Below are 12,565 nucleotides of genomic sequence, written 5' to 3'. Positions count from 1 at the left end.
TATAAGCTACCAAACTTGTGGTATTATTATTATAGCAGCCAAAAAGGTCTAAGACACCAACACTTTCCCCGCAAAAAAAAAAAAAAAAAAAAAAAGGGTCCTAACCTAGATTCTCTCTTGCCCTTCTCCCCTCCCCTACCCAGAGGGTCAAGCTAAAGTCCCCAGTGTCCATGCCTGCCCTCCCAGCCCTTCCTCCCCACTACCCCAGGCCCAAGCCTCACTTCCACTGTGCCGAGTCAGATCCATCTTGATGGAGAGATTGAGGTTCTCCGAGCGAAAGGCCCGGTAGGAGTCATGAAGCTGGCCCAAGGGCACCTCAGGCAGGAACTCTGGGGCCCGCAGAGTGACACTATGGTGATCATGGGGGTTCCCATGGCACAGCCACTGCAGGTCCAGTGTCATGCAGAGGTCAGGCAGGTGAAGGAAGCAGCAGTCGTCATACCTGCCTCACAATGGAGCCCCAGCCCTCAGTGCCCTGGTCACTCACTTCCCCTTGGCTCTTCCCCCTCCCTCCAACCTTAGTCCCTCACCCCATGGAGGACCCTCCCTTCACTCTACTCACTTAGAGGCTGTTCTCACGTTGATATCCAAGTCACCCTTGAACACAAACTGACCAGGTTTCCAATGAAAAGACAGGTGGCTCCACTCCCAGTGCATATTTTCAGTTGTGTTGTATGGATCCTATGATCACCCCCAAGAACTTGGTGAGATATAGGTAAGAAAACCATCCTCATCTCCCATATCAGCACCTTTCTCTCTTCCCACATGTGCTATACAGGCCTCAACCATATTATCCTGATAGGAAAAAAGTATCAAGACACCCCTTACCTCAGTGGCCAGCTGGTGCAGGTTCGCCTGTTCAATGTCCATGTGCCAGTCTCCATGGAACAAAAGACGGCTCTTGTCCCACCAGGGCAAAGGTGGGCTGGGGTCAGCTGAGGGCTTGGTCAAGAGGTCCACACACTGGCCAATCAGTGTCCAGGCTGGATCCCAGCATGGGCCCCATACCACTGTGTACTGGAATATTTCCGCTGGGGTAGAGGAACAAAGGCTATAACTTGTTCACAACATTACCCTTCTCTTCCTTCTTCACTCCAGAAGGGCCTCAGCTCATCTCCTATTTCACCCATCACAAATGTCCCTCAGCCAAACCAACTGCCCCATCTCTACTCACAGTGGAAGTCATGGTAGAATTTGAGTGGGGGCATGTTCCTCTCCACTGCCACGTTACCCCACGGAAGCCCCAAGTGCAAGATCTGACGCCGACGGGAGCAAGGCTGACCACTCTGCTCGGTGCCCACAAGTCGACCCATCAGCCGCCAGTCACGGATCTCAAACAGGTACCGTGGATAGTCTCTGATCCGAACTGTTACCAGAGGAAGGGTACACACTGGCTACTCAGGGGCAGTCTGAGCACTCTTGGGCCTTTTTCCTCACCACTATTTTACCCATCTATATTTACGAAGTCAATTGAGGGAACAAGGGCAGGCAGTTGACAGCAAGCTGAAAAATGACAGTAACCCTGGAGCAGAAGGTTAAGGGCATAGCACTGAGATCCAAGAGACAATAATCTTAAAGATAACTGTGTTAGCTTTCCCTTTATGTTAGCCAAGCAATTTCAGAGTGAAATTTAGGAACAAAGAAAGGGAAGGGAAGCCCACCCATCCCACTCCACCCATCCAAAACAGCACAGTTCCCAATATAACCATATAACCTAGTTTGTCTGAAATCACTCAGAGAGCTCCCTAGAGCTGAGCAGGCAAACACGGTGTCTGCAAATAAGGGAAACACTACTTACCCAGAAAGGTCTTGACATTGCACTTGAGCATTCGACACCACTGAATGACAAGATCTACTCCCTCAGGGGGAAAAGGGCTGCCTGGATCAAGCTCTTGAACCTGTTCTACCACATGCTCAGGACCGTGGAAAGAGGCATCTGCCAGAGCTACCAGCTCTAGCCCTGCTAAGCTCCAAGTGAGCAGTGCCCGGCGCATGGGTGTGTTGCCATAGAGACGACGGGAACGCTGGATGTAGATTTCAATGTTTTTGCGTTCCAAAGAGGCATAGAGCTCCTCAATTTTGCGGGCAGGCAATAACTCCCCATGCTGCTTCCGAAGGGCGGCCACTTTGGCATCCAGTAGCTGCAGTCTTTTGGCACTCTCCTTACTTTCATCCTTCATCAGCTCATAGTTATCATGAAGTTTCACCTCAAAAATATCATCCAAGAAAACCCATGAGAAGTGCTGAACCTTTAAGAGTAGATCAGGTGGGAGCGGGACAGGGCCTGGAGAGGCCCAAGCATGAGTCCCTCGATGCAGTCCCTTCAGCCACTTCTGAACTCCCACAGCCTCATCTAGAGTTCGAGAAAAGTCATACTGATAAGGAAACTCCACTGAGACTGAGCCGAGGGAGAGAAGCCAAACACGGTTCCGGAGGGTCTGCAGCGCAGGGAAGGGGTTCCGGTGGAGGATCATCTCTTCCAGCTCAGGCAGCAGCTGCACCTCCACCTCCTTGAAGTTGAAGATACTATTGCCATCAAAGCCAGCTGCCAGCTCAGGACAGTATGCCTGCAAGGAACCTCCATGCCGGCTCAGTGACACACTCTCTGCAGCCAGGGTAATGAACTTATCCTCAGCTACAAAAGCTGTGAGTTTGGCTGTGCTCACCTCCAGGGTTAGGTTTAGCAGCCGCTTTGGGGGTAATGGTTCAGGGGCACGGCCTTCTAGCTCAGAAATGGTTCCTGAAGTCTCTAATGCAAGGGATGGTACAGTCTCAGGAAACACAGTGGCTCTTAGTAGGTCTCGGCACTGTAGAGTGGCCAGGATATGCTGGTACAGGTACATGTGATCTGGGGGACTCCAAAGTAAGGTCAGCCCTGCACCACACTGAACCTTTAGGGAGCAGAAGAAAAGGATCTGTCAATTACCATGTCATAAAACAGTAGAGATGGCAAAAGATTATGACACATGCATACCTGGCTCAAGAACCATCTCCACCCAGAAGTTGTTCCTGAGTAACCACATTAATTACTGCCTTGCTTTGTTCCTGTTAGCACTAACGTGCTGAGCTAACAGTTGTTAGTGTCTTACATTTAAGAGCACTTACACTTTTCAAGTTCTCCTCAACTGGATTCTAAATTGTCTGAAAATAGGGACCATGTGTTTTCATTCTTTGGTATCTACCATAGTACACTCAGTATAGACAGCAGGTACTCAATAATATTATCATCTGCCTTCATGTTTCTGCTTATGAGTTACCTTTCTATCGGCAACTACATTGTCTAGTAACCACTGCAACAGTCAACTTGAAAATGTTTCATGAATTGATTGCATCAATTTAATTCTCAAAATATAGCATAATAAAGTACTGAGCACACAAGTCAATATGGCAGCTGACTTATGTAAAAGTATGCGTCAAGGAGGGAGTAGTGTCTTTGTCAGCTTGAAAAACAAAGTCAGGGGCCGGGCGCAGTGGCTCACGCCTGTAATCCCAGCACTTTGGGAGGCTGAGGCGGGTGGATCATGAGGTCTGAAGATCGAGACTATCCTGGCTAACATGGTGAAACCCCGTCTCTACTAAAAAAATACAAAAAATTAGCCGGGCGTGGTGGCGGGCGCCTGTAGTCCCAGCTGCTCGGGAGGCTGAGGCAGGAGAATGGCGTGAACCCGGGAGGCGGAGCTTGCAGTGAGCTGAGATTGCGCCACTGCACTCCAGCCTGGGCAACACAGCGAAACTCCATCTCAAGAAAAAATAAGTAAATAAAAATTAAAAATAAAAACAAAGTCAGTTCTGAATAGCTAAGTGGACAGAGAAAAGTAAAATTCCAGGACAGAAAATTCTCAAGTTCTAGTCTCTAAAAAGGAAACTCTTCCGTTTCCAAAGGTGAAGTCTGACAAAGAGGAAAACGCCCACCCTCCTCCTAAGAGGGTCCCATGTCCATCTGTTACCCTGAGGATAAAGATACTGGAAAGCCTCTCAAAACCTGCCACTGCCTCTATCGTCTGACTCCTTCCAGTCTTTTGATGGGCTGAGGACTTCAGCAAAATGACACCAGGTCATTATTTTTAAAAAGCCCCTTATTTTTCAGAGATGCATAGTGAAACATTTATAGTGGAAATTATGTATGTCTGATACCTACTTACCTACTTCAAAATAATCCCAGAGCCTTGAGGCAGGGGAAATTGGTGGGAGTATAATTAAAAGAAATTGGTCATGAATTGGTAATTATTGAACCTTGGTATACAAAGCTTATATATTCTCTCTAGTTTTGCATGTATTTTAAATTCCACAAAAAGTTAAAAACATAAGAGTTAGAAAAAATAAACAAAATCAGGTGTCATACTTCTCATGAAACCAGTTTCACAACATGAGTTAAAAAGAGAGGCTGGGCATGGTGGCTCACACCTGTAATCCCAGCACTTTCGAAGGCCAAGATAGGAGGATTGTTTGAGCCCAGCAGTTTAAGACCAGTCTGGGCAACATGTGAGACTCTGTTTTGGGAAAAGACAAGAAAAAAAAAAAAAAAGACAGAGAAAGGGTCTAAGCTGAGGGAAAAACCAGCCTGGCCCCACCTCTCCACAGGAACATTACCTCCAGAGAGCGGATGCTGCTGTGATAGGTGATGGAGATCATGGAAAGGCTGAGCACTGGGGTAGGGATGTCAGGGGCCTTGCAACAGGGTTGCATCTTTTCTGTGACTGATTTCACCAGCGCTAACACAAGTCCTTGAATTCCCACAGTGGAGGTCTCTGCACTGCCCAGGATAGTCAGGGTGTCCAGTCGTACCTCTGAAGCACCTAATAACAAGAAACCATGTCAGCCTTGGTTCCCAGCTCTCAAAGGGCAACAAAAGTCCTCACTCGCCTTTCTCACTTATTCCCTTAATTATCTTTATTCCTCATGCCTCCCTAAGTTCATTCCTTAGGTTTTAAGGAAACTTTCCCTTTCCTCCCTTAACCTAACTGGATTTGGCAGAGCCAAAGTTGTTCCTTAACTCCTACAAATTGCACAGAGACATACCATTTACTCTCTAGAACTAAACACACAAGGAAATAAAAAGCTATATGGATCTCTCTTGACTAGATTAAGGTTGTCTTTTTATGTCTTGCTTAGTACTTGCCTTTCATAAGCCCTTAAGAAATATCAAGAAGCCTGATATTTATGCAAGACTTTCAAGCATCTCATGCCTCTAATTTAGAAAAATTCCAGGCCGAGCGCGGTGGCTCATGCTTGTAGTCCCAGCACTTTGGGAGGCTGAGGTGGGCGGATCACGAGGTCAGGAGATCGAGACCACAGTGAAACCCCGTCTCTACTAAAAATACAAAAAATTAGCCGGGCGTGGTGGCGGGCGCCTGTAGTCCCAGCTACTCAGGAGGCTGAGGCAGGAGAATGGCGTGAACCCAGGAGGCGGAGCTTGCAGTGAGCCGAGATGGCGCCACTGCACTCCAGCCTGGGCTACAGAGGGAGAGTCTGTCTCCAAAAAAAAAAAAAAAGAAAAAGAAAAATTCCAGCTCAGCAGCTTCATCAAATGAGAAAGAGCAGACTAAACCAATATAATCTGCTTAGGTTACACACTACACACTTCAGTATATTTATTTACTTATATTATTTTATTTTTTGGAGACAGAGTCTCGCTCTTTTGCCCAGGATAGAGTGCAGTGACACCATCTCAGCTCACTGCAAACTCTGCCTCCCAGGTTGAAGTGATTCTCCTGCCTCAGTCTCCCAAGTAGCACACTTCAGCATAGACTCCTTGTCCCACTTACCAACCAAGGCAGAAAGGGTGAACAAATTCATGTCTTCGACCTTCAAGTCCACTTTCCACAGTAATGACACAGATTCCCCAAATGAAGAGTGCCTAGAGACAGCTGACTTCCCAGATTGTGGACCCATCAGGGATAAGATACGAGACAGACACTGGGCACAGGTATCTGATGCTTCCACCTGAAGTCCTCGAATGGTACAATCAAGAAAGAGGGTATCTGACTGGGTGCTGGACAGGCCCAGAGGCTGGTTATAGCTACCCTAGAGAAGCAGCAGACGGATTCCATTAGAAGTATGGAGGTGCACAGTTTTATAATTCCTTAATGCACTTCCTGCTGCCAAAAGGATGCTCAGTGCTCTGATGCATGACAGGATGAGGAAAGCTGTGCAGGCCCCTATTCACCAAAGCCCCCACCTACCTGTAGCGTGAAGGAGTCCAGAACAAGCGCCTCACCCCAAACATGCATATTGGGTGGGTGTGGTGCCCGCTGAATGTGGGAGTCACTGCCCACACGCCAGCAGAGGTGGTCTACAGTCAGGACACCCCGCTGATGGATGCTTTGTGGCCTGAGGTGCTGGTAATCTGAACAATAGTGAGAAAGAGGGATTGCATGGAACCACTGTGGCCATGAATTGGACCTAGCTCCATTAATGGACAGATTCTTGTTCCTCTTCCATCTGAGAGCCTTACCCAGAGAGACAGAATTGAATCCCAAGGCAAAAGGCGGTGTATCTCCAAGTTGAATGGAAATGTTGACATTGGAGATGGAGGTGCTAAAGATGATGGGAGCCAGGATTTGGGGGAAGGTTCTGCATAGGGACAAAACATCATTATTTGGTAAGAAAAGAACTGCAGCTTCCTATCATGGAACAGTTTCTGAAGCTCTTAAAATCAGAGTGAGAATTTAGAGTTTTATTGTGATTCTTAGGATGGGATACACCTAGAAGATAAAAGGCTGAACTCATCAGTTTATTGCTAGTCTTAACGGTAATCTGCAGGAACTCCAGAAAGATATTAGGTTGACTCACATAAAATTGTCATTTTCATAGGCCAAATACAATGAACACCAGCAATATCACATGCTTGAACCTAAAATAACCAAGAAGCATCACTTCTAAACCATAACCTTAAGTTCTCTGTGCAGCACAATAGAAGCACTACACAAAGACATGCACAATAGAAGCACTACACAAAGACATGACTGCCACCTTACAATCTAAGGCAGGCAAGACAAAGACATTCCTTATCATTTAAGTTCAGTTCAACAAACATTTATTTTGTATAAAACACTATGCTAAGCACCAAGGACATAAAAACAAAGAGGACAACATTCTGCCATCAAGGAGTCTAGTCTAATAGGAAAGATACATAAAACAGGATTGCTGTTGAGACTCAGATTTGAGGAGGTCAAACCACCAAATACATATTTAACACAAGATGCCACTTTGGACCAAAAGAATCCCAGAGAATCCAAATGATAAGATGGTGGCTGAAAAAGATCAGACTGACCTTTTTTTCCTTTGCTTAAGAACAGGTGAACTAGACCCTTGGGTTTCCAGTGCTAGCAGGTGCAGCCAGTGAGAGAATTCCTGGTGCCGGTAGTGAATGATGCAAGTGTTCAGAACTAGGGAGGCTGAGAGGTCAATGGTGGTCACCTGAAATAAGAAGACCAGAACTGTGGGCTTGGGTTTTATTTCACAAACTCATAATGAAATAATGTAGCGGGAAAGCAGAGAAAGGAACAATTCCTGGTACCACAATCATCACACCTGCACACTAGCCTTGAGGGAGCTGAGGCAGACAATGCGCTGGCGACTCTGGGACAGCAACAACCCATCTGTAAGAGGCCAGAGGACAGATCAGAGGAGAGCACTGGAAGGGCAAGAGGTAAAACTGGGAGAGGGTCAGAAGCCTGCAAAGGGATAAACAGACTGTCATCAAAACTTGTGAGCTGGGGCTATTTCCTCTCAGTATGTTCCCTCCTCCTGCTCCCCAGTTACACTGAGATTAGATTAAGGACTCCGCATGGGGCATGAGCAAAGAGAGTATCTAGTCCTCCCATTGTCGCTCAGTACCAGTACCCCAACCCATGAACCTTCCAGCAGGAGTTCAGTGCTCATCTGTGCCATATCGGAGTTTGCTGTGAAGCTTCGAAGGGGCAGCTGATCCTCATCACGGTGGTACAGAAACTGCAGCAGCTTCAGAGTCCAAGTCAGGTGCCTGGACCAAGAAAGATTCTGGCTCAGGAAGATGTGGAATGCCATTCCTACTTATTTTATTTTTATTTTTTAAAAACAATTATTTTTTGGCCGGTGCAGTGGTTCACGCCTATAATCCCAGCACTTCGGGAGGCCAAGGCAGGGGGATCACGAGGTCAGCAGACCGAGACCATCCTGGCCAACACAGTGAAACCCCACCTCTACTAAAAACACAAAAAATTAGCCGGACGTGGTGGCACGCGCCTATAGTCCCAGCTACTTGGAAGGCTGAGGCAGGAGAATCGCTTGAACCTGGGAGGCGCAGGTTGCAGTGAGCCAAGATTGGACCACTGTACTCAGGCCTGGGCAACAGGGCAAGACTCCATCTCAAAACTGGTAATAATTTTTTTTTTTTATTCTTCCCACACTACATGGATGTAACCATTTCTACTTCCTTTCTCCCCATAGACAACCTCAGCAACTACTAGGCTGGTTACAGAGATACCATCATACAGCTCCCACTATCACTTTCCCATCTTCTGTGTCAGGAGAGACCTCACCTCTTTTGACTATTCATGGACAATACCACGCTTGTGTTCTCCATCTTAACCTTGACCTGGTCTGGCAGCTGCTGAAGGAGGAACAGGCCAGGCAGAGTTGGCTCAACCAAGTTCTCTGTCACCTCTGAAAATACGAATGAATAACACGAGAACCATCAATTCTTAACACTCTCAATTCTCCCAAAATGCCCTGGCCTCTATGGCCAAATCCTCCCACATACAATAGGCTAAGCAAATGCCTAAGCTGGATGGACCACAAGGCGAATGCCCCAGAGATCCAGGCACCTGCTGTACTTCTCCAGTCTCTAAAAATTTAAGGAGTACAAGGAGCTGGTTGGTAAATGAAAAGAATGTGGACCTTAGGGCCAAACAATTTAAACCTCATTTTTACTACCAACTAGCTGTATGACTTCAGTCAAGTTACCTAGCTAACCTTCCTAGGCTTCAGTTTCCTTATTTGTGAAGTGCTGAGGATTTAGTGAGAGAATATACAGTCATCCCTTGGTGTCCTTGGAGCTTTGGTTCCAGGACCGCCTGCAGATACCAAAGTCCGCACATACTCAAGTCCAGCAGTCGTCCCTATGGGAACTCGTGTATACAAAAAGTCAGCCCTCCACGTCAGTGAGTTTCATATCCTGCAAATATTGCATTTTCCATTCACATTTGGTTGTGGATGCAGAATACACATATATGGAGAGCCAACTGTATTTATTGAAAAAAATCCACATATAAGTGGATCCACACAGCTCAAACCTGTGTTGTTCAATGGTCAACTGCATATAAAACACATAGTACGAGGCCGGGCATGATGGCTCACGCCTGTAATCCCAGCACTTTGGGAGGCCAAGGTGGGTGGATCACGAGGTCAGGAGATCGAGACCATCCTGGCTAACACGGTGAAACCCCATCTCCGCTAAAAAATATAAAAATTAGCCAGGCATGGTGGCAGGCGCCTGTAATCCCAGCTACTCAGGAGACTGAGGCAGGAGAATTGCTTGAACCCGGAAGGTAGAGGTTGCAGTGAGCCGAGATCATGTCATTGCACTCTAGCCTGGTGAGAGAGCAAGACTCCATCTTTTAAAAAGAAAAAAAAAAAAACACTCATAGTACAAGCCTAACTCATGACAGGTGCACACTTAATGTTAGTTCTGCCACTCAGCACAAGCAAATGCTCTATTTCCTCTAACTATCCTTATGGTCAAAGTTCATGGTGACTAGTGAATCACATCTAAGTAAGTAGTGAGACCACTATTTTTTTCTAATTCCAAAACAATCCCTGAGAACAAGGCAGTTAAGAAGCTCAATGACTGGGGCTTTACCTGAACAGGGAACAGGCTTAGATGCTAGGCTTGGGCCCTGGCACAGCAATTGGCTCTGGAAGAGGCCCTCATGCAGCTCAGCATGGAGTGTCCACACATCCACAGTGATAGCCGTGAGATGCCGACTGCTAATGCCCACCTTTAGACACAGGTCCAGGGCCAGTGAGAGCTCCACTAGGCAGGTGTCCTCCTGTGGGGATGACAAGCCTCTAAGGTGTGTATGTAAGAAGGTTTGGAAGTTTTAGGTCAAAATGTGATCTGGAACACTGGGTACTGACTTGAGGGAACCCCCTAAGGTCACAGAACCCAGAATGCAAGCCCTAAGCTCCTTCACACTTTATGCTCAGGAGGAAATGAGGCATCTGAATGATCATGGCATACTTACCAGCTGACCACTCTTTAGAACTTTGCTGTTGATCTTACATAAGCTCACCTCACAGATTAGCCTGGGAAAGGAAAAAAATTAAGAGCACTTGGCCCCTTTCCTCACCATTTACCTCCAGTCAAGCTCTGTTGGCTACAAGGGACAAAGCAAGTGGAAATGTCTAATCTTAGCATCTCCTCAAACTGCACAGAATGAGAACTTAAAACCTTGATAAGGAGGCCCTGAAGCAACTCTAAGGCAAGAATGGGACGGCTAGATCCTCTGCTCCCCGGTGCTTACCTTTTCCCATCACTATCCAAAAGAAATCTGCTTCTACTGATCTGAATATGCCATAAGGACTCAGAAGTATCCACCTTGAGAACCATGATGTTTATAGCATCTACATGAATGGAGAATAGCTGGAAGGAAGAAGCAAGGATGAACAATAATTAACGTTAAGGAACTGCCCTTCCCTTCCAGATGAGAAAGAGGGGCAGCTCTTAGTATTATGTCCTAAAAACAGTAGAAAAATCTACCCATAACTCCAAAGCCAACCATGCCAAAGTACAGTCCAGGACAGTGGGAGAAGTTGTCTCACTTGGCAGAAGATCTTCAATAAGGATGGGCTGAAGGACAGTTCCTTTTGATCCACCCCAGCACTCTGGGAGAATGGGGCAGACAGGCCAGAAACTTTCTGTAGGTCCGTTCTGATACGCACTTCTCCAAAGCACAATGCCACATAGTGTCTGCCCAGAAGAGAAATATCTCACTGCCACCAGGTCCATCCGTCCCATAGCAATCTACTCCCCACCCTCACATGCACTTTCTCATCCTTCCTAGAAACACAGCTCAAATCACAGAGATCAGTTTCATAGCAGTTATCAACATCTGTCTCACAAGATAATGGCACCCAGGCTAACAGGAAGACTTCAGCAACAACCTCCCTTCCTCCTTGGATTGTGAGGCCTCTGTAGAAGAGTCTCACTCTGCAAACACCAACTCCAAAATACTCCTCTAGGGGAGAAGTGAAAATATAGGGTACTCACGGAAGATCATGGCTAAGGAGTTTGCTGGAAATCCACAGGTTATCAATTTCCTAAAACAGCGAGGGAGAAAGCTGTGTGCTAGCTGCTGAAAAGCAACGAGCAGCTTGACAAGCCAGGAAAGGTTCTGGATTATTAGAATTTCTCTTTCATAGGCATGTTGCCTTGAATCCCCTCTTAAATTAGAACAGTAAACTCTTCAATTTCCTGTTATCTTTCTTCTGTATCTTTGTTATGTGCCCTGGACACTCTGTGTCCTATAAACATTTTTAACTGAACAATTTGCATCAATCCCAGCATTCTCCAACTAGCTCTAAGATCATCTTGGCAAAGAAATGGTAAGGCTGTCATAAACTAGAAAAGCCACCAGGATTTCTTTTTTTAAAAAAAGGAAATTAAGAGTTTAAATTCAGTTGGATCAACGCTACACATATCCAGGGTTTCCCAGAACTCACCACTGTTTGCTGGTGTTGCTGAAACTTAAGACTGACATTCTGGATCCAAAAAAAGCGGAAGGAGCCAATCTTTAGCTCCGCCTGCAGCTTCCGCTGACACCACTTGGTGGCCAACCGGACCACAAGCCACCTGCAGAAAAATTCCTGTTAATTCATAGAACCTTCTTCCAATGATGGTTCCCCTCACCCCTTGCTGGTCTTACAAAGCCTTGCAAAAGGTCGTGTCCTGAAACTGGATCTGAGCAATTCTCCTTTCTTCCAAAGCACCACTCTGTCATATACACTCAGCCACGCTGATGAAGATCCTAGCTCCCGACTGACCCCTCCACCCAGATGAAACCAGAAACTACACCCTCTAAGTTGGAGACAAAAAAAAAAAAATCCCTCAAATTGTTAGGAATCCTAGAGGAAGAGAGAGAAGGCCCCAGCAGGAGTCAAAGCGGAGGCGGCTCTGTTAGTTGTGCCATCACACTCCCTAGACGGTCTCTGTCTCCTGTCCCCAGCCTCCAGACAGGTATCCGCGAGAAGGCACTTTGAGGTCAGACCCGGCAGTTCGAATGCTGTTCTCCCCAGACCGATGCTGCAGGTGCCCTTCGCGCTTGGCTAAGAGGACTTTCAGGGGAGGGTGGAGGGGGAAAGGGAGGCCACTGAACCAGGCCCCTTCCTCACACTCCTATTCAGTTCCTGGCCTCAGCATTTCCTCAGGCCCCGCCCGCTTCCTTAGTCTCCCCAACTCGCAGCCCATCCCCGGCAGCTCGGGCCACGCGCCTCCTCACGATCCCTCCACTCGCCGCGCGTCCCCTCCCTCGACCCTACCCACTCAGCCTCCCGCGCCTCAGTAAGGCGCGCGCCCCCTCCTCAG

The 12,565-nt window shown here is 47.1% G+C and overlaps 1 protein-coding gene across 1 annotated transcript in view; it reads right to left on the bottom strand.

The window, feature by feature from the left end:
* Positions 1 to 12,565, bottom strand: part of KIAA0100 (KIAA0100 ortholog) — a 59,845-nt gene that overhangs the window by 29,347 nt on the left and 17,933 nt on the right. Inside the window, exons 4-22 of the mRNA XM_011997552.1 lie at positions 11,704 to 11,833; positions 11,252 to 11,301; positions 10,804 to 10,951; positions 10,506 to 10,624; positions 10,227 to 10,287; positions 9,842 to 10,031; positions 8,523 to 8,646; positions 7,860 to 7,984; positions 7,534 to 7,601; positions 7,274 to 7,419; positions 6,455 to 6,573; positions 6,183 to 6,346; positions 5,766 to 6,024; positions 4,591 to 4,796; positions 1,799 to 2,891; positions 1,175 to 1,366; positions 829 to 1,031; positions 563 to 681; positions 179 to 442 (exon numbers count right to left, since the gene is read on the bottom strand). Of these exons, the coding sequence (XP_011852942.1) occupies positions 179 to 442; positions 563 to 681; positions 829 to 1,031; positions 1,175 to 1,366; positions 1,799 to 2,891; positions 4,591 to 4,796; positions 5,766 to 6,024; positions 6,183 to 6,346; positions 6,455 to 6,573; positions 7,274 to 7,419; positions 7,534 to 7,601; positions 7,860 to 7,984; positions 8,523 to 8,646; positions 9,842 to 10,031; positions 10,227 to 10,287; positions 10,506 to 10,624; positions 10,804 to 10,951; positions 11,252 to 11,301; positions 11,704 to 11,833 (3,780 nt within the window). The remainder of the gene's footprint in view (positions 1 to 178; positions 443 to 562; positions 682 to 828; positions 1,032 to 1,174; positions 1,367 to 1,798; positions 2,892 to 4,590; positions 4,797 to 5,765; positions 6,025 to 6,182; positions 6,347 to 6,454; positions 6,574 to 7,273; positions 7,420 to 7,533; positions 7,602 to 7,859; positions 7,985 to 8,522; positions 8,647 to 9,841; positions 10,032 to 10,226; positions 10,288 to 10,505; positions 10,625 to 10,803; positions 10,952 to 11,251; positions 11,302 to 11,703; positions 11,834 to 12,565) is intronic.

Source organism: Mandrillus leucophaeus, unplaced genomic scaffold (genome assembly GCF_000951045.1).
Source record: "Mandrillus leucophaeus isolate KB7577 unplaced genomic scaffold, Mleu.le_1.0 Scaffold541, whole genome shotgun sequence".
Lineage (NCBI taxonomy): Eukaryota > Metazoa > Chordata > Mammalia > Primates > Cercopithecidae > Mandrillus > Mandrillus leucophaeus.
The sequence above is the reverse complement of the archived record's forward strand: the minus strand, read 5'-3'. Positions and strand labels throughout refer to the sequence as shown.